Source organism: Anomaloglossus baeobatrachus, chromosome 4, assembly GCF_048569485.1.
Source record: "Anomaloglossus baeobatrachus isolate aAnoBae1 chromosome 4, aAnoBae1.hap1, whole genome shotgun sequence".
NCBI classification, from domain to species: Eukaryota; Metazoa; Chordata; class Amphibia; order Anura; family Aromobatidae; genus Anomaloglossus; species Anomaloglossus baeobatrachus.
In genome coordinates, this window is record NC_134356.1 from 615,746,538 (window position 1) to 615,770,519 (window position 23,982).

Sequence of the window (23,982 nt, forward strand, 5' to 3'; positions counted from 1 at the left end):
GTCCGAACAACGCCGAGCAGAACGACTCGCCAAGGGCCTCTGCTTCTACTGCGGAGAGGGCACACACCTGCTACGTTCCTGTCCAGAGAGGCCGGGAAACTCCAAAGCCTAGGGCTGTTAGGAGAGGCCACCCTAGGTACTGGAACTCTCTCAGACCCGGTTACGTGGACGGTTGAAGTGACAGCAGGAGAGACGCGGTTCACGGCGGAAGCGTATCTCGATTCCGGGGCAGCAGGCAATTTCATCCAGCAGGCCACGGTGGACAAGTACCAGGTGCCTGTTACTCTACTCGACAAACCCTTCGTGATTGCCTCTGTAGACGGGAGACCCCTCTCTGACACCATCTCTTGGATCACCAAGCCTGTAGTACTACGCATCGGTGCACTGCACACCGAGAAAATCACCTTCTACGTCCTTCCGCATATGTCTCATCAAATCCTGCTGGGACTCCCCTGGTTACGGACACACGAACCGTCGGTCAGCTGGCGTGCTGGCGAAATTACCCAATGGGGCCCCTCTTGCCACGAGAACTGCTTGAGGTCCATACAGCCCATCCGACGACCTCCGGTCCCGGAGTCCCTACCAGGACTGCCTTCGGCCTATTGGTCCTTCGCGGACGTCTTTGATAAAAAGGAGTCAGAGGTACTGCCGCCACATCGTCCTTACGACTGTGCCATCGACCTACTCCCGGGAACCACACCACCTCGAGGACGGATATATCCTTTGTCCCCTGCTGAAACAAGGGCCATGTCTGCCTACATCACTGAGAACCTGGCAAGGGGATTCATCCGGAGATCCTCCTCTCCTGCTGGAGCAGGCTTCTTCTTCGTTAAGAAGAAAGAGGGCGACCTGCGCCCCTCCATTGACTACCGGGGATTGAATCAAATCACCGTAAAGAATAAATACCACCTGCCGCTCATCCCCGAATTGTTTGATCGGCTTAGAGGAGCTCGTTTGTTTACCAAGTTGGATCTTCGTGGTGCCTACAACCTGGTCCGCATCCGCTCTGGGGACGAATGGAAGACCGCATTCAATACTCGCGATGGGCACTACGAGTATTGTGTGATGCCCTTCGGCCTGTGAATCGCACCGGCAGTCTTTCAAGAACTAGTGAACGACGTGTTGCGGGACCTTCTCTACGTCTATGTGGTGGTATATTTGGATGACATCCTGGTCTTCTCTCCGGACCTCCAGACCCACAGAGAGAACGTGCAGCTGGTACTACAAAGGCTGAGAGAGAATCGCCTGTACGCCAAGTATGAGAAGTGTGTCTTCGAGCAGTCTTCTCTTCCCTTCCTGGGTTACGTAATCTCCGATACCGGCCTGCAGATGGATCCGGAGAAGGTCTCTTCCGTTCTCAACTGGCCTCCTCCTTCCGGACTGAAGGCAATTCAACGTTTTCTCGGGTTTGCGAACTATTACCGTCAGTTCATCCCTCACTTCTCTGCCCTGACTGCGCCTCTCTCTGCCTTGACCAAGAAGGGGGCTAATCCGAAGGACTGGTCACCTGCGGCCGACGCCGCGTTTGGCTCCCTGAAGCGGGCATTTGCTTCATCTCCTGTGCTCCACCGTCCTGAGTTAAACCGACAGTTCACCTTGGAGGTGGATGCCTCCTCCTCTGGGGCCGGGGCAGTGCTCATGCTGAAGTCCTCCACCGGGAAGATGGTCACCTGCGGTTTCTTCTCCAAGAGCTTCTCAGCGTCTGAACGCAACTATACCATCGGTGACCGAGAGCTATTAGCAGTCAAACTGGCTCTGGAGGAATGGCGCTACCTTCTGGAGGGAGCAGTGTACCCCGTGATCATTTACACGGACCACAAGAACCTGGAATACCTGCGGTCTGCTCAGCGACTGAACCCACGACAAGCCAGGTGGTCCTTGTTCTTTGCCAGGTTCGATTTTCAGCTCCATTTTCGGCCCGCGGATAAGAACGTGCGAGCAGATGCCTTGTCCAGGTCATTCGTGCCCATGGAACAAGAGGAGACATCCCAGCCCATCATCTGCCCAAGTAAAATCATTCCGGTGGCTCCTGTCACTCTGGCCCAGATTTCGCCCGGGAAGACCTATGTCTCTGAAACTGACAGACAAAAAGTGTTGCACTGGGGCCATGCCTCGAAAATAGCCGGCCATGCTGGTCAGAAGAGAACATGGAGTACAATTGTACGTCACTATTGGTGGCCATCCCTTTGCACGGACGTCGCGTCCTTTGTCTCAGCCTGCTCCTCTTGTGCCCGGAACAAGACGCCTAAACACCTGCCATATGGTCGTCTTCTGCCGCTGCCAATTCCCTCCGTTCCGTGGCAACACATTGCAATGGACTTTATTACAGACTTGCCCTTGTCCTCCGGACACAGTCATATGGGTCATGGTGGACCGTTTCTCCAAAATGGCTCATTTCGTCCCTATGGCTGGACTCCCCTCTGCCCAGGAACTCGCTGACGCCTACATACAGCACATCTTCCGGTTGCATGGCTTTCCCTCACACATTGTGTCCGACAGAGGAACTCAGTTTACCTTCCGCTTCTGGAGGTCTCTCTGCAAACATCTGGGAGTGACTCTGGACTTTTCTTCAGCCTACCATCCTCAGTCGAATGGCCAAGAAGAACGAGTCAATCAGATCCTGACCTTCTTACGTCACTACGTTAACGCCCATCACGACGACTGGTCCACGCTTCTTCCTTGGGCTGAATTCTCCCATAACCATCACGTCAGTGAGTCCTCCTCCAGCTCTCCCTTCCATGTCGTTTACGGACTTCAGCCTTCCGTCCCATTGCCTGTATATTCTTCCTCGGATGTCCCTGCTGCTGATACCGTAGTCCGTGACTTTTCAACGATTTGGGACTCTGTCAAGACGTCCCTTGGACGTGCTTCCCTGCGGATGAAGTGACATGCAGACAAGAGGCGTCTGGATCCTCCGTGTTTCTCTCCGGGAGGTCTGGTCTGGCTTGCTTCCAAATATGTCCGATTGAAGCTACCATCATACAAGCTGGGCCCTCGCTACATCGGGCCGTTTAAAGTCATCGGCAAAATAAATGAGGTCTCCTACAAGCTGCAGCTCCCGGCCACGATGAGGATACCCAACTCCTTCCATGTCTCCCTGCTCAACTAGTTGTCCTTTGTCCCTTCTCCGCTAGTGCAAGTTCTGCTCCTCCTCCTATTGCTGACGATGACATCTATGCGGTAAGGGATATCGTGGCCATGAAGACCGTGCGGAGCCGACAGTTCTTCCTGGTGGACTGGGCTGGGTATGGTCCTGAGGATAGGTCCTGGGAACCCCGGGAGAATGTGGGTACTCCCCTGATACGTGCCTTCCTGTCTCGGTTGCGGGGAGGGGGGCGTGGGGGAGGGGGTACTGTCACGCTCCCCGGCTCCCCTGCCACGCTCCCAGGCTCCCCTGCCACGCTCCCAGGCTCCTTTGCCAGGTGTCCCCCGCTCCACGGCCTCCATACTCCCTCACCTGCGTCCTCCAGGCAACCCGGTCTCCGGTCCAGGCGCCCATCTGCGATGCTGAGTGCTCCTGCCTCCTGTGCACCGCTCCCTGCTCTGGCTTCTGGCACCCGGGCCTCGCTCATGCGCATTAGGGCGCGCGCGCGGTCATTGACCCTCTCTTAAAGGGCCAGCGTCCTCCAACAGGATATTGAAGATTCAGGTGCAGGGTATATAGGGGGTTCCTCTCCAAGTGGGCGGGGCCTGTTCTTCGTGTTTGCTAAGCTAGGAGTCAGGTCTCCCTGTGCCATTGTCTCGTACTTGCCTATCTCTCTTGTAGAGCCGCTCCTGTCTCGCCAATCGGTCCTGACGGTACCAGAACCCCGAACGGACTGTCCGCCATCTTCCCAGTTCCTACCGTCTCCGATCCCTGGATCCGTGTGGTGACCGATCTCCCCGTTCCGCTGGTTCCGGACCCTGCCTGACATCATCTCGGCCTCCGAACCTGCGCTCCGTCACCCGGACTACCTTCAGAGACTCCGTGGTTCCAGGGACTTCTACACCCACTCCTCTGAACGGACTGTCCTGCTAACCGTAGTGCTTCGGCTACCGGGCACCTTGCCCTCGGTGGGGTGCTCAGTCCAGTGGATCCACCTCCTGGGCCTACCCGTCATCCTGGTCCTAACAGATGCATGTGATGGAGCATTGTCCTGCATGAAAATCATATTTTTTTGAACGATACCGACTTCTTCCTGTAGCACTGCTTGAAGAAGTTGTCTTCCAGAAACTGGCAGTAGGTCTGGGAGTTGAGCTTCTCTCCATCCTCAACCCGAAAAGGTCCCACAAGTTCATTTTTGATGATACCAGCCCATACCAGTACCCCACCTCCACCTTGCTGGTGTCTGAGTCGGAGTGGAGCTCTCTGCCCTTTACTGATCCAGCCTCTGGCCCATCCATCTGGTCCATCAAGAGGCACTCTCATTTCATCAGTCCATAAAACCTGAGAAAAATCAGTCTTAAGATATTTCTTGGCCCAGTCTTGACGTTTTATCTTATGATTCTTGTTCAAAGGTGGTGGTTTTTTAGCCTTCCTTACCTTGGCCATGTCCCTGAGTATGGCACACCTTGTGCTTTTTGATACTCCAGTAACGTTGCAGCTCTGAAACATGGCCAAACTGGTGGCAAATGGCATCTTGGCAGCTTCACTCTTGATTTTCCTCAATTCATGGGCAGTTATTTTGCGCTTTTTTTTGGCCAACACGCTTCTTGCGACCCTGTTGGCTATTTGCCATGAAACGCTTGATTGTTCGGTGACCTTGCTTCAAAGTTTGGCAATTTCAAAACTGCTGCATCCCTCTGCAAGACATCTCACAATTTTGGACTTTTCAGAGCCCATAAAATCTCTCTTCTGACCCATTTTACCAAAGGAAAGGAAGTTGCCTAATAAGTATGCACCCCTTATATAGGGTGTTGATGTCATTACACCACACCCCTCCTCATTACAGAGATGCACATCACCGGAGTTACTTAATTGGAAGTTGGCCAACATGTACAAAAATGATCATGTGATCAAAATACTCATTTGCCTAATAATTCTGCACACAGTGTATATAGAGTCATTACACACAGCGGGATCTATTTCTATATATTATATAGAGTCATTACACGCAGAGGGATCTATTACTATATATTATATAGTCATTACACGTAGAGGGATCTATTCCTATATATTACATAGAGTCATTACACACAGAGGGATCTATTTCATGTTTATTTCTGTTAATGTTGATGATTATGGCTTACAGCCGATGAAAACCCAAAAGTCATTATCCCAGAAAATTAGAATATTATATAAGACCAACTGAAAAAATGGTTACACTCAGAAATGTTGGCGCCTACGGAAAATTCTGTAGAGTAAATGCCTCAATACTTGGTCGGGGCTCCTTTTACATGAATTACTGCATCAATGCGGGTGGCATGGAGGCGATCAGCCTGTGGCACTGCTGAGGTGTTATGGAAGGCCAGGTTGCTTTGATAGCAGCCTTCAGCTCGTCTGCATTGTTGGGTCTGGTGTCTCATCTTCCTCTTGACAATACCCCATAGATTATCTATGGGGTTTAGGTCAGGCATGTTTGGTAGCCAATCAAGCACAGTGATACTGTGGTTAGTAAACCAGGTATTGGTACTTTTGACAGTGTGGACAGGGGCCAAGTCCTGCTGGAAAATGAAATTTCCATGAACAAAAAGCTTGTTGGCAGAGGGAAGCATGAAGTGCTCTAAAATTTCCTGGTAGACGGCTGCGCTGACTTTCGTCTTGCTACACCAGCAGATGACATGGCTCCCCAAACCATCACTGATTGTGGAAACCTCACACTAGACCTCAAGCAGCTTGGATTGTGGCCTCTCCACTCTTCCTCCAGACTCATGGACCGCGATTTCCAAATTAAATGCAAAATTTATTTTCATCTGAAAACAACACCTTGGACCACTGAGCACAGTCCAGTTCTTTTTCTCCTTGGCCCAGGTAAGACACTTCTGGCGTTGTCTATTGGTCATGCGTGGCTTCACACAAGGAATGCGACACTTGTAGCCCATGTCCTGGATACGTCTGTGTGTGGTGGCTCTTGAAGCACTGACTCCAGCAGTGTCCACTCCTTGTGAACCTCCCCCAAATTTTTGAATGGCTTTTTCTTAACAATCCTATCAAGGCTGGGGTTATCCCAGTTGCTTGTACACCTTTTTCTACCACACTTTCCTTCCACTAAACTTTCCTTTAATATGCTTGGATACAGCACTCTGTGAACAGCCAGCTTCTTTAGCAATGACCTTTTGTGGCTTACCCTCCTTGTGGAGTGTCAATGACTGTCTTCTGGACAAGCTGCAATTGTGGGTCAGGTTGGGTGGATTGAGACTGAATACATTTAAACTTATGAGCTTTCTAGCACTATAAAGTGCACTTAATATCATTATTTATTCTGACTTTTTCTTTTTTTCTTTAGGCAGTTTGTCACCTCTAAAACTTAATTTAAATTACTTTTACAGTGTTACAGCTCCTATAAATCTCATTGAAGTATGGATTATGTGTGTTTTATAGAAGATTAATTCTCCTAAATACTGTATAAGTAGTTTAAATCACATTTTAGGGCTGACAGATGTCCTTTAAAATAAATACACCATCCTCATCAGGCCTAAGAGATCTATTTAATAATGGGTGAAAATTTCATTGTAAAAAGTCTTGACAAATCTGCTTATAAAAAAAATGCTTCTTGCAATAATATGCTAATTTCAGTCTTACTAAGAAGCCAGCACTTAACCGGGCTCCTTTTCTGATATTCTGTGACAATGAATACCTGCAGCCACCACTAAGGGGAGCTCATGGGGTACAGATTGTATGCAGCAACCATGGATGTGCAGTATAAATCTATATGCAGATAGTTCTCATTAGTGGTTGGTGCACAGTTATTATAGAATCAAATCCAGCGCTGCCACAGTCTCTTGTTTGGCTGCATTACAGCTAATGAGTGAGCTCAGCAGCATTGCCGATGTAGCCAGCATGAATCGTTGAGCTCAGTGATTGACTGCAGCAATGTCAATGTGACATCAGCACTGCAGACAAACAACTGAGATAGGCAGCAGTGGAGACACAGCGCTGGACCCAGGAAGGTTATCCAAGTCACAGATTAATCTTTTTTTTTTACAACAATCAGTTCATGTAGAGCAGGGATGTCAATCTTAAATACACAAGAGGGTCAAAATAAAAAATTTTGACAAAGTCGAGGGCCAACCTAGACGTGGACCCCATATATGCCTCCATAAAGAATACTGGGTCCCACATCATCCTCCATACAGATTAATGGGCCTCACTTAGTCTTCCATATAGTATGGGCTCCACATGGCCCTCCATACAGAATACTGGGCCCCACACAGACTTCAATACAGAATAATGGACCCCACATAGCCCTCTATACAGAATAATTGCCCCACATAGCCCTCCATACAGAATAATGGACCCACATAGCCCTTCATATAGAATATTGGACCTCACATAGCCTCCATACAAAATATTGTGCCTCACATAGCCCTCTGTACAGAATAATGGCCCCACAGAGTGCACTATACAGAATAATGTGCCCCACATAGTTATCCATACAGAATAATGTGCTCCACATAGTCCTCCATACAGACTAATGGCCCCACATAGTCCTCCATACAGACTAATGGCCCCACATAGACCTCCATAAAGACTAATGGTCCCACATAGTCCTCCATGCAGAATAATGGCCCCACAAAGTCCACTATACAGAATAATGGGCCCCACATAGCCCTCCATACAAAATAATGGGCCCCACACAGCCCTCCATACAGAATAATGGGCCCCACATAGTCCACTATACAGAATAATGGGCCCCACATAGCCTTCCATATAGAATAATGGCCCCACATAGTCCACTATACAGAATAATGTGCCCCGCTTAGCCCTCCATACAGAATAATGGCCCCACATAGTCCTCCATACAGACTAATGGCCCCACATAGCCCTCCATATAGAATAATGGCCCCACAGCGTCCACTATACAGAATAATGTGCCCCACATAGTCATCCATACAGAATGGCCCCACATAGCCCTCCATACAGAATAATGGGCCCCACATAGTCCTCCATACAGAATAATGGCCCCACATAGCCCTCCATACAGAATAATGGGCCCCACATAGCCCTCCATACAGAATAATGTGCCCCACATAGTTCTCCATACAGAATAATGGGCCCCACATAGCCCTCCATATAGAAAAATGTGCCCCACATAGCCCTCCATGGAGTATAATGGCCCCACATAGGCCTCTATATGGTATTATTGGCCCCATATAGTCATCCCTGGTGAACACAGATACAAGAGGGCCCCTGTGCAAGAACAATATATGGGCCCATTTCAGTCCAATAACTCATCAAAATGCACTGCTTAACTTGGTTTGGAGGTAGAAATGGGCCGCCTTACCTCTTGGGCCCCTGTGTAGCTGCACAGGTTGCACCACTGATATGTCCACCATTGCTATATAGTATTATGGGCCCTATAAAGTCCTTCACATAATATTATGTGGCCCACAATAAAACGATAAATAGTCACCTCTCCTCTTTCCCCTGATGCTCCGTTCTCAGCAGCAAGTGCTCTGAAGCTCTTCACTGCTCGTCACAGCGGGCGCGTGCTTACATGCTAAGGGGGCCGACTAGCCAAGGTACCTAAAGTCCTTGCGACTAGTCCCTGCGCTCATTAGAATATCATAAAGGATCTTTACAAACACTTTCACTAAAGATTTCTTTAGCTATGCTACTAGATACAGGGACCATTAGGCTGGGTTTAGCAATATGCATACAGAACTGCTCGTGGTTGGACTTGACAGGTTCCCTTTACATGGTCCTTTACTTGTAACTGGAGTTGAGCGGACTTCTAATAATCCGGGTCCGGCGGATCCGTCGCGGGTTGGAAAAGAGAGAGAAAGAGAGAGAAAGAGAGAGAAAGAGAGAGAAAGAGAGAGAAAGAGAGAGAAAGAGAGAGAAAGAGAGAGAAAGAGAGAGAAAGAGAGAGAAAGAGAGAGAGAGAGAGAGAGAGAGAGAGAGAGAGAGAGAAAGAGAGAGAAAGAGAGAGAGAGAGAGAAAGAGAGAACCCGGATCATGGAGCCGGATTCCCGCGTCCCTGTCGGATCCGGATTGGACGCTGAAACCGCGCGGATCCGGATTTTTACATTTCGGGTCCGCTCAACACTACTTGTAACCAGAATCTCCAAGTCCTTCTCCTGTTCTGTAGTCCCGAGTTTACTTCCATTTAATGTATACGCAGCTATAGGATTACTCCGTCCTAGGTGTATTACTTTACATTTATCAACATTAAACCTCACCTACCATGTGTTCGGTCATACAGACATCTTATGTTAAATAACGGATGTCTGGCAGCAGTCCGTTAACGGAGCCGTCCTCCATACACTCCGATGTTAAAAAGGATCTGTCAGAAATCCGTTTCCCAACATATCTCTGCAGGATCCGTTTTAATGGATGACAATAGGACATGTAAACTCAGATTTACTATATAAAGTCCAGATAAATCATATCAGCTGTATTATTTGCACTTACCTCCTCATAGAAACCCAACATGTTTGTTAGGGCTCCAACACACATCCGTTAAAACCACGCACGTGTGATACGGGCCGTTTTTCGGGTCCGTTTTCCGTTTTTTTAGGTCCGTTATTATGGTATGTGTGGCCTGCGTGTGTATCCCGTATGCTAGCCGTATGTGCGTGTGGAATGTCCGTGTGTGCGTGAGTGAAATAACTGACATGTGTGTGTGTTGTCCGTGTGTGATGCAAAATGTCGTTACTACATGTCGGAAGACAGAGTAGCGGGATGATAATGAACTCGGGTGAACTTCACCCGACTTCATTGTCATGCCGCGGCTCTGTCTGTGTGCCGTGTACTGATTAGCGGTCACCTGTGAAGGATTCACCGGTGACCGCTAATCCCCCGAGTGACTGAAGTGTCCCCCCCTCTCTCATACTCACCGATCCCCGATCACCTGCGCTGCACGGCGTTCACACTGCTCCGGCGGCTTTTTCTAATTTGAAAAAGCCGGCCGCTCATTAAACAATCTTGTATTCCCTGCTTTCTCCCCCCACCGGCGCCTGTGATTGGTTGCAGTCACACACGCCCACCACGCTGAGTGACAGCTGTGTCACTGCACCCAATCACAGCAGCCGGTGGGCGTGTCTATACTGTGCAGTAAAATAAATAAATAAATAATTAAAAAAAACGGCGTGCGGTCCCCCCCCATTTTAATACCAGCCAGATAAAGCCATACGGCTGAAGGCTGGTATTCTCAGGATGGGGAGCTCCACGTTATGGGGAGCCCCCCAGCCTAACAATATCAGTCAGCAGACGCCCAGAATTGCCGCATACATTATATGCGACAGTTCTGGGACTGTACCCGGCTCTTCCCGATTTGCCCTGGTGCGTTGGCAAATCGGAGTAATAAGGAGTTATTGGCAGCCCATAGCTGCCAATAAGTCCTAGATTAATCATGTCAGGCGTCTCCCCGAGATACCTTCCATGATTAATCTGTAAGTGACAGTTAAAAAACACACACACACCCGAAAAAATAATTTATTAGAAATAAAAAACACTAACAAAGTCCCTCATCACCAATTTATTAACCCCGACAAAGACCTCCATGTCCGGCGTAATCCACGGACCTCCAGCGTCGCTTACAGCTCTGCTGCATGCAGGTGACAGGAGCAGCAGAATACACCGCCGCTCCTGTCACTTCCACGCAGCAAATGAGGTGAGTAGCACGATCAGCTGAGCTGTCACTGAGGTTACCCGCGGCCACCGCTGGATCCAGCGGTGGCCGCGAGTTACCTGACTGACAGCAGCTGATCGCGCTACTCACCTCATTTGTTGCGTAGAGGTGACAGGAGCAGCGGTGTATTCTGCTGCTCCTGTCAACTGCATGCAGCAGAGCTGGAAGCGACGCTGGAGGTCCGTGGATTACGCCGGACATGGAGGGCTTTGTCGGGGTTAATAAATTGGTGATGAGGGACTTTGTTAGTGTTTTTTATTTCTAATAAATTATTTTTTCGGGTGTGTGTGTGTTTTTTTAACTGTCACTTACAGATTAATCATGGAAGGTATCTCGGGGAGACGCCTGACATGATTAATCTAGGACTTATTGGCAGCTATGGGCTGCCAATAACTCCTTATTACCCCGATTTGCCAACGCACCAGGGCAAATCGGGAAGAGCCGGGTACAGTCCCAGAACTGTCGCATATAATGTATGCGGCAATTCTGGGCGGCTGCTGACTGATATTGTTAGGCTGGGGGGCTCCCCATAACGTGGAGCTCCCCATCCTGAGAATACCAGCCTTCAGCCGTATGGCTTTATCTGGCTGGTATTAAAATAGGGGGGGACCGCACGCCGTTTTTTTTAATTATTTATTTATTTATTTTACTGCACAGTATAGACACGCCCACCGGCTGCTGTGATTGGGTGCAGTGACACAGCTGTCACTCAGTGTGGTGGGCGTGTGTGACTGCAACAAATCACAGGCGCCGGTGGGCGGGTAAAGCAGGGAATACGAGATTGATTAATGGGCGGCCGGCTTTTTCAAAATAGTAAAAGCCGCCGGAGTTTTTATAACAGCCGTGCAGCGCCGCGCCAGAGATCGGGGAACGGTAAGTATGAGAGAGGGGGGGAACTGACCGACAGACAGCGAGAGTGACAGATAAGACAGAGAGACCGACCGACAGACATAGAGACCGACGGACTGAGGGAGAGAACGAAACAGAAAAAGAAAAAAGACCGACATCACATGAAAAAAGCACAAAACGTACAGGGAACAAACAGAGATGCGTCCATGTCACTCGGACGTGCGCACAGACCCATTGACTTTCATTGGGTCCATGCTGCGTGTTGCGTGCAGAAAACGGACATGCTTCCGTGCAAAACGCACACAGGTACGGATCACGGACATGGACAAACGAACATGCATCAAAAACGCACGTGGAGCTTTTATCATACAATAACATTGGTGCACGTTTGGCCGTGTCTCCAGTATACACGGAAACGGACCAAACACGCACGTGTTTCACGGATGTGTGTTTCAGGCCTTAGAAATGATTTGCCTTTCATGAATCCTTGCAGGCTCTCAGTTATTATATTGTTCTTTTCTATACACATTCGCAGGTCATCTCTTCTAATGCATTAAAAAAATGTCCAAACCATAGAAGAAAAACTCTGGTTACACAAATCTATCTTCTTATCCTTTTTGAAGATTGGTACCATATCAGCCATCCTCCAATCATGTAGCGTTAAACCTTTAACTAGAAAGGCTATCAGTTTCTCAGCTCAACTCCCTAAATACCAGTGGATGAATGCTCGATCGCCCTGGGAATTTATCAATATTTAATTTTCTCGAACTCTGCTGTGATTTTCCTTGTGTGAGAAACTTGATTTTACACACTTCTGATATCCAACTTAGTATGGAGCAGCATTCTTTTACTTGAATATCAGTAACTAATAAGCCAGGCTCCAATGCTGTGACAAAGACCATGTTATAAGAGAGTCTAAAGGCCCTAATACTCATTTAATAAAAGCTTAATGACCATCTCAAGTGTAAGGGATCCCCCTAACTCTTCTATGATAAATAATGTCAGGGAAGAGAAAGACTGCCTTTTGTTTGGCCATGAAATAAGCCACTGCCAGTGGAGTCTGGCAGCAGCTCTTTAAAGGACAACACAGAAGCCCTCGACAAAGCAGAGCATTCTGCATATGGGGGGTTGTCAGAGATAGCTGTCAGTTAAATTAAATGTGAATGAAGACCTCTAGAAGATAAGATTCAGCAATCTATCAATTACCAAACTCCGCTCCCTTAATACCCATGGATGAATACCGTTTCAACTAGGGGTTTAATCAATATTTCATTGCTTAGATGCAGCTATAGTTTTTCTTGAATTTAATTAGTGATATTGGAGGGTGAAAGGGTACATGACTCATGACACATGCTGCCTGAACCATGGGCAGCATATATCAGACACTGGCTTCAGGGACAAACATGGATTTAAAAGCTGGACAGCGGCCATGTTGGAAAGGTGACTAGTCCAAAAAGTAAGACCCTGATAGCTTCTTCATGCCCGCTCCACAGTGGAGTCTGGTAGCAGCTGCTTAAAAGGCAAGACAGAAGCTCTCAACTAAAGTGGGCATTCCTGCATATGGGGCAGTTGTCAGAGATAGCTGTTGGCTGAATTAAATGTGTATGGGGACCTTCAGAAGATAAGATTCAGCAATCTATCAATTACCAAACTCAGCTCCCTTAATACCTGTGGATGAATACCATCTGGATTAGAGGTTTAATCAATATTTAATTTGCTTAGATGCAGCTATACTTTTTTTAAATTTAGTTAGTGAAAGGGAACCCGATTCCTGACACATACTGCCTGAATCATGGGCAGCATATACCAGACATTAGCTTCAGAGATAAACATGGATTTAAAAGCTGGACAGGGGCCATGTTGGACTGGTGACTAGTCTAAAAGGCAAGAGTCTGATAGCTTCTTCTTGCCCGCTCCCCAGTGGAGTCTGGCAGCAGCTCTTTACAAAGCAACTCAGGAGTTCTCGACTAAACTGGGCATTCCTGCATATGGAGGAGTTGTCAGAGATACAGTGCCTTGCGAAAGTATTAGGCCCCTTTGAATTTTTCAACCTTTTCCCACATTTCAGCCTTCAAACAAAGATAAAAAAAATTAATATTATGGTTAAGAATCAACAAGTGGGACACAATTGTGAAGTTGAACGAAATGTATTCCTTATTTTAAACTTTTATAAAAAATAAACTGAAAATTGGGGTGTGCAATATTATTCATCCCCTTTAAGTTAATACTTTGTAGCGCCACCTTTTGCTGCGATTACAGCTGCAGTCGCTTGGGGTATGTGTCTATCAGTTTTGCACATCGAGAGACTGAAATTCTTGCCCATTCTTCCTTTGCAAACAGCTGGAGCTGAGTGAGGTTGGATGGAGAGCGTTTGTGAACAGCAGTTTTCAGCTCTTTCCACAGATTCTCGATTGGATTCAGGTCTGGACTGTGACTTGGCCATTCTAACACCTGGATACGTTTATTTGTGATCCATTCCGTTGTAGATTTTGCTTTGTTTGGGATCATTGTCTTGTTGAAAGACAAATCTCCGTCCCAGTCTCAGGTCTTTTGCAGACTCCAACAGGTTTTCTTCAACAATAGTCCTGTATTTGGTTCCATCCATCTTCCCATCAATTTTATCCATCTTCCATGTTTCTGCTGAAGAAAAGAAGGCCCAAATTATGATGCTGCCACCCACCATGTTTGACAGTGGGGATGGTGTGTTCAGGGTAATGAGCTGTGTTACTTTGATGCCAAACATATCATTTGGCATTGTGCCGAAAAAGTTCGATTATGGTTTCATCTGACCAGAGCACCTTCTTCCACATGTTTGGTGTCTCCCAGGTGGTTTGTGGCAAACTGTAAATGACACTTTTTATGGATATCTTTGAGAAATGTCTTTCTTCTTGCCACTCTTCCACATAGGCCAGATTTATGCAGTGTATGACTGATTATTGTCCTATGGACAGACTCTCCCATCTCAGCTGTAGATCTCTGCAGTTCATCCAGAGTGATCATGGGCCTCTTGGCTGCATCTCTGATCAGTCTTCTCCTTGTTTGAGATGATATTTTTGAGGGGCGGCCGGGTCTTGGTAGATTTGCAGTAGTATGATACTCCTTCCATTTCAATATGATCGCTTGCACAGTGCTCCTTGGGATGTTTAAAGTTGTGGAAATCTTTTTGTAACCAAATCCTGCTTTAAACTTCTCCACAACAGTATCACGGACCTGCCTGTTGTGTTCCTTGGTCTTCATGATGCTCTTTGTGCTTTAAACAGAACACAGATGATCACAGAGCAGGTGCATTTATACGGAGACTTGATTACACACAGGTGGATTATATTTATCATCATCAGTCATTTAGGACAACATTGGATCATTCAGAGATCCTCAATGAACGTCTGGAGTGAGTTTGCTGCACTGAAAATAAAGGGGATGATTAATATTGCACGCCCCAATTTTCTGTTTATTCTTTTTTACAAAAGTTTAAAATAAGCAATAAGTATCATTCAACTTCACAATTGTGTCAACTTGTTGTTGATTCTTCACCATAATATTAAAATTTTTATCTTTATGTTTGAAGCCTGAAATGTGGGAGAAGGTTGAAAAATTCAAGGGGGCCAAATACTTTCGCAAGGCACGCTAGCTGTTGGCTGAATTAAATGTGCATGGGAACCTTCAGAAGATAAGATTCAGCAATCAATTACCAAGCTAAGCTCCCTTAATACCTGTGGATGAACACTGTCTGGATTAGGGGTTTAATCAATATTTAATTTGATTAGATGGAGCTAAACTTGTTCTTGCATTTAGTTAGTGATATTAAAGGGTGAAAGGGAACCCAATTTCTGTCACATACTGCCTGGACCATGGACAGCATATATCAGACACTGACTTCAGGGACAAACATGCATTTAAAAGCTGGCCAGGGGACATGTTGGACAGGTGACTAGTCCAAAAGGCGAGACCCTGATAGCTTCTTCATGTCCACTCCCTTCGAGTGACAGGTCTCTCTATACACACACAGTTGGCTTTAAAATATTTGGCTGGAATGATACCCTGATACCGGTGTTGTCTAATAATGGCAGCCAAGGGTCGAAGCAGCATGTATCCGCGGTCAGGTTCCCTTCAACCTCCTGAATGATATCTGGCACAGGCAGCTCAGTGGTGAACACAAATTAATATTATGTGTCAGTATATCACAGGCTAATAATTGGATTCAGTGATGATCTCTGTACTGCGCTACGGAATATGTTGGTGCTACATTAACAACGGGAAACTAAATAAACTTAAATATCAAATTAACCATATGCGTGAATTGCGATCCAGCATTTTCAGTCTAACTTATGTTTAGCCCCAGTAATAGATGGCATCTGCTCCGAGTGTTATAAAGACCCCTGTATTCACACTAGGGGGTGGCCTTGCAGGTAGCCATGATGTTAGGTCCGCACTTGTGTGAGTGACACTTGTAAATGAATTGTGCCTTGCGGCAAAGTGACAGAGGGAGGTGTAGAGGAGAAGAGGAGAAATCTGGGAGGATGGGAGAAGTGAGAGGGACTGTTAATGGGCAGCGTGTGAGGAAAGTGTGCAAGACTGGACATCACTGGGGTGGGCTGGACACCACCAATGTGAGAGGAAAGTAACAGAGAGAGGGTGACACAAGGAGGAGAGAGGGAGGAGAGGAGGAGGGCTGCGCCGCTCTCATTGGAGCTGCCTGAGTCTTTCTTGGCTAACAGTTACTGCTCTCTGTTCTCCAATATCAAACTGTTCAGATCCAGCAAGAAGCTCCAGCAACCCTGCAGCCCATTGTACTGCGCCACCGCACAGTCAGCACCATTTACCTCCACCAGGAGCTCGGACTACATACGCCTATCATTGGGATTCCTCCAAAAACTTTTACAAACTTTTTCTATTTCTTATTTTTTGTCTAAGACTTAGTGCACAATGTCACCAAGGGGTGGCGTTTGGCCATGGCTACTGCTTTGGGTCACACCTGGGCTCCTCTCCCGAGAACCTCAACCAAGTGAATATGACTATGTAGGCTTCCAGCCAGAAATGGTTCGGCACTACCAGAGTGGACGGTTTTATGCCCGAACCCCACAGTGCGTGGACATTCCCCAGGATTTAGCACTGTGCCACGGAGTTGGGTACAACAAGATGGTCCTGCCAAACCTTCTCGACCATGAGACCATGGTAGAGGTCAAGTACCAAGCCAGCAGTTGGGTGCCTCTGCTGAGCAAGAACTGCCATCCGGGGACACAGGTGTTTCTGTGCTCTCTCTTTGCCCCCGTTTGCCTGGAGCAGCCCCTCTACCCATGCCGTTGGCTATGTGAGGAGGTCAGAGATGCTTGCGAGCCAGTCATGCAGTACTTTGGGTTTCCATGGCCAGATATGCTTCGGTGTGACCAGTACCCACGGGAGGACGTTTGCATTGCTTCACCGAATGCAACTCAAGCCCCTCGTCCACGGAGTAAGTATCGCAAACCATGACAAGTTTGTTGTGTTGTCCAATGTTATTGATCCACAAATGTAGCAGAGCTGATATTGTCATTTAACACTTTATAGATTTATCACAGTGCATCGTGATAGGGATTTACCTGCAGTCCCGTGCGAAACCAGATAACATTGTGATCTTACAATGAGTCAAGCCGTGAAGCAGAAAATATAAGGCTAAATTCACATGTCCGGTAATCAGCCGTTAAAACGGATCCAGCACAAATCCGCTGGCAAAAAACTTTCTTGTTCATTTTAAAAAAATTGATTTCTGCAAGATCCATTTTTTTGTATTGAGTCTATAGAAAATGGATCCATTTATCTTCCATTTGAAATGGATCCAGTAAGAAAAAAACAGATCCTTTTACAAATGAAGGAAAAACGGACACCTAAATAGCAATCAGTTTTCCATTGGCTCCAATGTTAAAAAAACAAAAAAAAAAAAACGTTCTTGCAAAAATCATTTTTTTTTTTTTTAAATGGATAAAAAAGTTGCAGTTTTTTTTCCAGTGGATTGCTGCTGGATCTGTTCTCTCGGAGGATTACTGGACATGTGAACTCAGCCTAAGTTTGCATTTTTAAACTGATCCTTCAAACATGGGTTTCCTCTTTTGCTCCATTTTCTTCCGCTTTTGCTCCATTTTCATCCATTTTTGCTCCTTTTTCATCTGTTTCTGCTCCATTTTCATCTGTTTCTGCTCCATTTTCATTCACTTTTGCTCCATTTTCATCCGTTTTTGCTCAATTTGAATCCACTTTTGCTTCATTTTCTTGTTTTTGCTTAATTTTCATCTGTTTTTGTTCCATTTTCACCCTCTTATGCTTCATTTTCATCTGCTTTTGCTCCATTTTCATCAGTTTTTACTCCATTTTAATCCACGTTTGCTCCATTTTAAACCGTTTTTGCTCCATTTTCATCCACTTTTGCTCCATTTTCATCCGCTTTTGCTCCATTTTCTTTTGTTTTTGCTTCGTTTTCATCCGCTTTTGCTTCATTTTCATCCGTTTTTGCTCCATTTTCATTCACTTTTGCTCCATTTTCATCCTTTTTTGCTCCATTTTCATCTGCTTTTGCTCCATTTTCATCTGCTTTTGCTCCATTTTTGTCTGCTTTTGCTCCATTTTTGTCTGCTTTTGCTCCATTTTCATCTGTTTTTGCTCCATTTTCATACATTTTTGCTCCATTTTCATCTGCTTTTGTTCCATATTCATCTGTTTTCACTCCATTTTCATCCGCTTTTGCTCCATTTTCATCTGCTTTTGCTCCATTTTCACCTGCTTTTGCGCCATTTTCACCCAGTTTTGCTCCATTTTCACCTGCTTTTGCTCTGGGCATGCTCAATGCTAAAAACGGATTTGTTAAATGGATGATATAACGATCAACCATCCGTAAAAATAATCCATTTCCCTTAGGTTTTAGTATTCTAAAAATAAACCCGTCTGCTATCCCTTTGTGCACGGACAAAAAAGTTACGCATTTTTTGATCCGTCCAAGAAATGGATGAAAAGCGAAACGCAGGCAAAAAGAACATAAAAACCCATTAAAGCAAACATTTCTGTCGCTGAATATTTTATTCCTGTTTTTACGCTTCCCAAACAGATCATAAAAACAGAAGTATAAAACGGCCATGTGAACAGAGCCAAACACCACGAATGACATGTCCAGGTTCTTCTGATCGAATTATTTGTTTTGTAGGGTTGAATGAAACTGGGAAAGAACTGATACAACTCCCTGTACAGAATTACATGTGTATATAGAGAGGACAATTGTCACTTATTTTCAAGGACAGCCCCAGTTAAAGATTTCTCCCTAGATTTCTTGGCCATTTCTTCACTAAAATGCCCATTTCTTGCTCTCCGTAAGACAATCTCATCAAACAAATCATGGAAGTTCATTTCCACCGACCTCCTATTAAAAAACCCCAGCAAATATTAATGCAATGTTTGTAGGGTCAGTTCTCCACTAGTACCCTTTGGGTTAGTGTATTTTACTCCAGGATTGCCCAGCTTATTTATATTACTTAAATGCATGTATAAAAAATAATTTTTGTTTCATCAAAAATTTTGCACCGGTTTTCTTTTATAAGCTTTTGGCACATTTAACTTTGATGTGGTCTTTGGTCATAAAACAGATGAGATGACCTGAAAGAAGGCAGAGAGAAGATTTAGAATCTCTCCCATTGGAGCTCACTGATCGATCTCAGTTAACTCATTCTGCAGGAAGGAATAGTGTGGCCTTTAGTTTACCAACACGTTCAACTTTGATGTCACTTTTTTGGTCATAAATCAGATCAGATGACCTGAAAAAAGGCAGAGAGAAGAGTTAGAATCTTTCCCATTGGAGCTCACTGATCGATTCTCAGTTAACTCATTCTGGAGAAAGGAATAGTTTGGGGTTTTGTTTCCCGACACATTCAACTTTGATGTAATTTTTTTTGGTCATAAATCAGATCAGAGGACCTGAAAAAAGGCATAGAGAAGAATTATAATCTTTCCAATTGGAGCTCACTGATCTATTCTCAGTTTACTCACTCTGCGGGAATGAATAGTTTGTTTTTTTGTTTCACAACACGTTCAACTTTAATGTGATTTTTGGCAATAAATCAGCTGAAAAGAACTCAGAAAAACAGATAAAAGAAAGTTATAAAGTTAGAAAGAGAGAAGAATTCGAATCTCTTCCACTGTAGCTAACTGATCGATTCTCAGTTAACTCATTTTGCAGGAAACAAATAGTTTGGTTTTTAGTTTACCAACACATTCAACTTTGATGTCTTTGATTTTTGGTCATAAATAAGAGCAGAGGACCTGAAAACATTCAGGGAAGAGAATTAGAATCTCTCCCATTGGAGCTCACTGATCGATTCTCAGTTAACCCATTCTGCAGGAAGGCATGGTTTGGCTTTTTGTTTCCCGGCACATTCAACTTTGATGTCATTTTTTTGGTCATAAATCAGATCAGAGGACCTGAAAAAAGGCAGAGAGAAGAATTAGAATCTTTCCCATTGGCGCTCACTGATCTATTTTCAGTTTACTCATTCTGCGGGAAGGAATAGTTTGTTTTTTTTTTGTTTCACGACACGTTCAACTTTGATGTCATTTTTGGCAATAAATCAGCTGAGAAGTACTCAAAAAGACAGATAAAAGAAAGTTAGAAAGTCTTCATTGGACCATTCGAATAATTCTCAGTTAACTCATTCTGCAGCCAGCAATAGACAGCGCAGCACACAGGCTGTGAAGGCAAACAGTACAAAGTTTTTAATGACACCCTATTGCAAAAAGAGAAAAATATGTGAGCTTAAGGAAGAAAAATAAATGATACCCAAGGGTGGACAAATCCTTCTTAAATCCCATTTATGTGCCCATACAGCCTGACCCTATTTCATGAGGAATTTAGGACTTCATGTTGATAGTTCTTTCCTATTATACATGAGGCTTTCCTAAACATTTACCTTGCCAGTATATAGTGTAGTAAAAGAGAATGATTTATTTTCACTGAGAACACACTCATAAATCAAGATGAAGGCTTGTCGCTAAAAGAAGTCATGAAATACACCATTTTTAAGTGCAAAATACTGGTGCAAATGCTATAGCCATGCGGCTATAACTTAAATTATATACTGAAACTCACAGTGTCCACCAGCGTACAAAGAATTAACTGAAAGGGAATCTGTCACCAGGTTTTTGCTCCCCATCTAAGGGCAGCATAATGTACAGACAGAGACCCTGATTCCAGCGATGTGTCACTTACTGAGCTGTTTGCTGTCATTTTGATAAAATCACTGTTTTCTCTGCTGTAGATCTAGCCGTTATACAGAGCTCATGAATATGCTGGACTACCTGCAGCACACCAAGTAGTCCTGTAATGATAATCTACTGCTGATTAAATGGTGATTTTATCAAAGCTATACTAAGCAGCCCAGTGAGTGACACATCGCTGGAATCAGGATCTCTGATCCTACAATATGCTGCTCTCAAATAAGATGGCAAAAACCTGGTGACAGATTCCCATTAGGGGTTATTCCTCTATTCATAAATGGATATTATCAGATAGTGCTTCTGAGATACAAGTAATTTTGCAACTTATTACAATTACCAGCTGTTCTTGAGATATTATATTTCTTTTGTTTACAGTTTGTTGCCTTGGAGACAGACCACCTTTGTTAGACGGCAGACTAGGCACCGGGCTTAGCTAGAAGTGCTTTTCTATTCAGCTTGTAAGCACAGTTTTGAAGCCGGCCAGGATCTCTGTAGCGCGCCATCTCCTAATCCCAGCCAGTTTTAGGGCTTTGCTTACTAGCTAGACATCACCTGTGGTCGGTTTCCTAGGCGATGAGCAGTAAACAAAAGAAAAGTCTTAAAATCTCAAAATTTGAATAAGCAGCAAGTTACGAAATCCAAAAATATCTATCTATCTTAACATTGTGTTACTATTGGGATTGGACCTGTGCCTCTTGTCGGCAGATATTGACCTCATAAAAGCTGGCAACACGTTTCAATCATATTTCTTTAGGGGATTATGTAGCGCCCCTGAAGCCATCAGGGTGCTACAAGGTTCTGCATCCCCACAAGGATGCAGGGCCTACCCCCTAGGGCCCCAGGAGACCAGTGCCAGTAACAACAAAAACCCAGGGAATCCCAGTTTTTCCCCACAATCCCCCATACAATGGTACATAGCTAAGGTCGGACCAGTAGATGGCCGCCTAGAGGTGGAGCCACTCCAGTCCACTAGTTGACCAGGTGGAAGGGGCAGACTGAGGAGAGTAATCAGAGAAAGTCTAAGGGGTACTTTGCACACTACGACATCGCATGTGCGATGTCAGTGGGGTCATGTCGAAAGTGACGCACTTCCTGCGTCGCTCTCGACATCATAGTGTGTAAATCCTAGATGATAAGACTAACGAGCGCAAAATTGTCGTAATCGTATTATAGGTGTAGTGTCGGGGAATTCCATAATTACGCTGCTGCGACGGTACAATGTTGTTCCTCGCTCCTGCGGCAGCACACATCGCTGTGTGTGAAGACGTAGGAGCGAGGAACATCACCTTACCTGCTACCCGCAGCTCATGCCGACTATGCTGAAGGAAGGAGGTGGGTGGGATGTTTAAGTCCCGCTCTGCTCCGCCCCTCCGCTGCTATTTGCCGCCTGCCGTGTGACGTCGCTGTGACGCCGCACGACCAGCCCCCTTAATAAGGAGGCGGTTCACCGGCCAGAGCGACGTCGCAGGGCAGGTGAGTGTGTGTGAAGCTTCTGTAGCGATGATGTTCACTACGGCAGCTATCACCATGACATCGCTGCGACGGGGGCGGGGACTATCGCGCTCGGCATCGCAGCATCGGCTTGCGATGTCATAGTGTGCAAAGTGCCCCTAGGAGTGAAGGTGGACGTGAGGAGACGTTGTGACCCGGGTTAATGGTGACCTGGTACCCAGGAGAGTAGCTGCCGGTGGAGTACTTCCGGAACTACGCACCAATGGGGTACAGGACCCTAGGACAGGAAAGAGCTCAAAGCCGACCTGTTAACACCTGCACAGCGAGGGGACCATCAAGGACCTCGCTGACCCTAAAAATCCGAAGACTCAGTAGCAAAGGGAGATCCGGGGACAGGACCAGAGACTCCAACCCCACAGGATTCACGCTACCGTCAGGCGGACAGAAGTGGACAAACCACCGGACGGGGACCCCCAGTTGCTCTACGCCACGGGGACCCCTTCACCAGAGACAGGTGAGGGCAAGAAGGTACCAGAGTGCTGAACTGGCACTGGGACAAAGGGGACCTGGAAGTGAAACCAGCCGGCCTCGGGTAACTAGTTACCACCTACAAGCAGTGAATAAAAACCAGTGGCACTATACCTCTGTGTGGACAACCTTCTTCCGACGCCCGTCACATCACCCATCCTCTGGGGCCCAGTCCTGCTTGCAGAGGGCCTACCATCTAGGATGCAATTACCACCAGCCCTAGTAGTGACATTCTGCCGCAACACCCCAAGTGGCGTCACGTATGAACACTAACCCAAATCCCCTGTAAATACACCCCATTACAAAAAGGGCCCAGGGCACGGAACCGGGCAACGGCCACCACCGTGATATTCCCAAGATATATACTGCCCGGGACCGAGTACCCCATATCCCTGGGCGCGACAATTACAGTTCCCTCATTATTTTTGTGAACATACACTTATAATTCACTAATGTTCTAACAGCAGAGATTTGGGTTTAGGTTTTACCGTAGATTAGACTCTTTACTTGCGTATAATCTCTTATATAAGTGTCGCGGGCGGAGGAGGGGACGCTGCGCTCTCCCACTGCTCGGGTCCGGCTGCCGCTGCTCTGCGGCTACTGCTGCTCGGTGGCTCGAGCGATGGGCCAGATCCCAGGGACTCGAGCGGCACTCCTCGCCCGTGAGTGAAAAGGGGTGGTTTGGTTTTGGGGATATTGTCCGTGACGCCACCCACGGTTGTGGTGATTGTGTGGACACCACCGCTGCTCTGGACGGGGATCCCGGGAGCGGTGACAGGGAGCAGCTTTGTTGTTATTTCTCCCCTCCGTGGGTAGGGGGTTGGTTGTCCCGGGGCCCGATGATGGGGTAGGAGTGGATGGCAGGCGGGTTGCGGGGCCTGGTGAGGTGCAGGGTCGCAGGGGCAGCGCTGTGCCGCACGGCACGGAGGTACTCACTCAGCTCAATGATGATGACACAGTTCACGGTAAAACAAGCGGCTGGATGGACGGGTCCCTCGGACGGCTGCGGTGTTGTTGTTCCCTGCAGGTTAGTGATGACTGTCTCTCCCTGCACCTATGTTCTATGTTGATTCCGATGGGTTCCCACCGGTAACCCGCTCCCCGACCTGGATGTGGGCCGGAGGAGCCCCTTTTGCCCGCAGGCGCTGGCCCT

General features: G+C 46.5%; 1 protein-coding gene across 1 annotated transcript in view; it reads left to right on the forward strand.

Annotated features, from left to right (window-relative positions):
* The first annotated feature begins 16,339 nt into the window (after window positions 1–16,339).
* SFRP1 (secreted frizzled related protein 1) overlaps window positions 16,340–23,982 on the forward strand; it is a 61,561-nt gene continuing 53,918 nt past the window's right edge. The window contains exon 1 of the mRNA XM_075342945.1: window positions 16,340–17,070. Coding sequence (XP_075199060.1) covers window positions 16,545–17,070 — 526 coding nt within the window. The 5' untranslated portion in view covers window positions 16,340–16,544. The remainder of the gene's footprint in view (window positions 17,071–23,982) is intronic.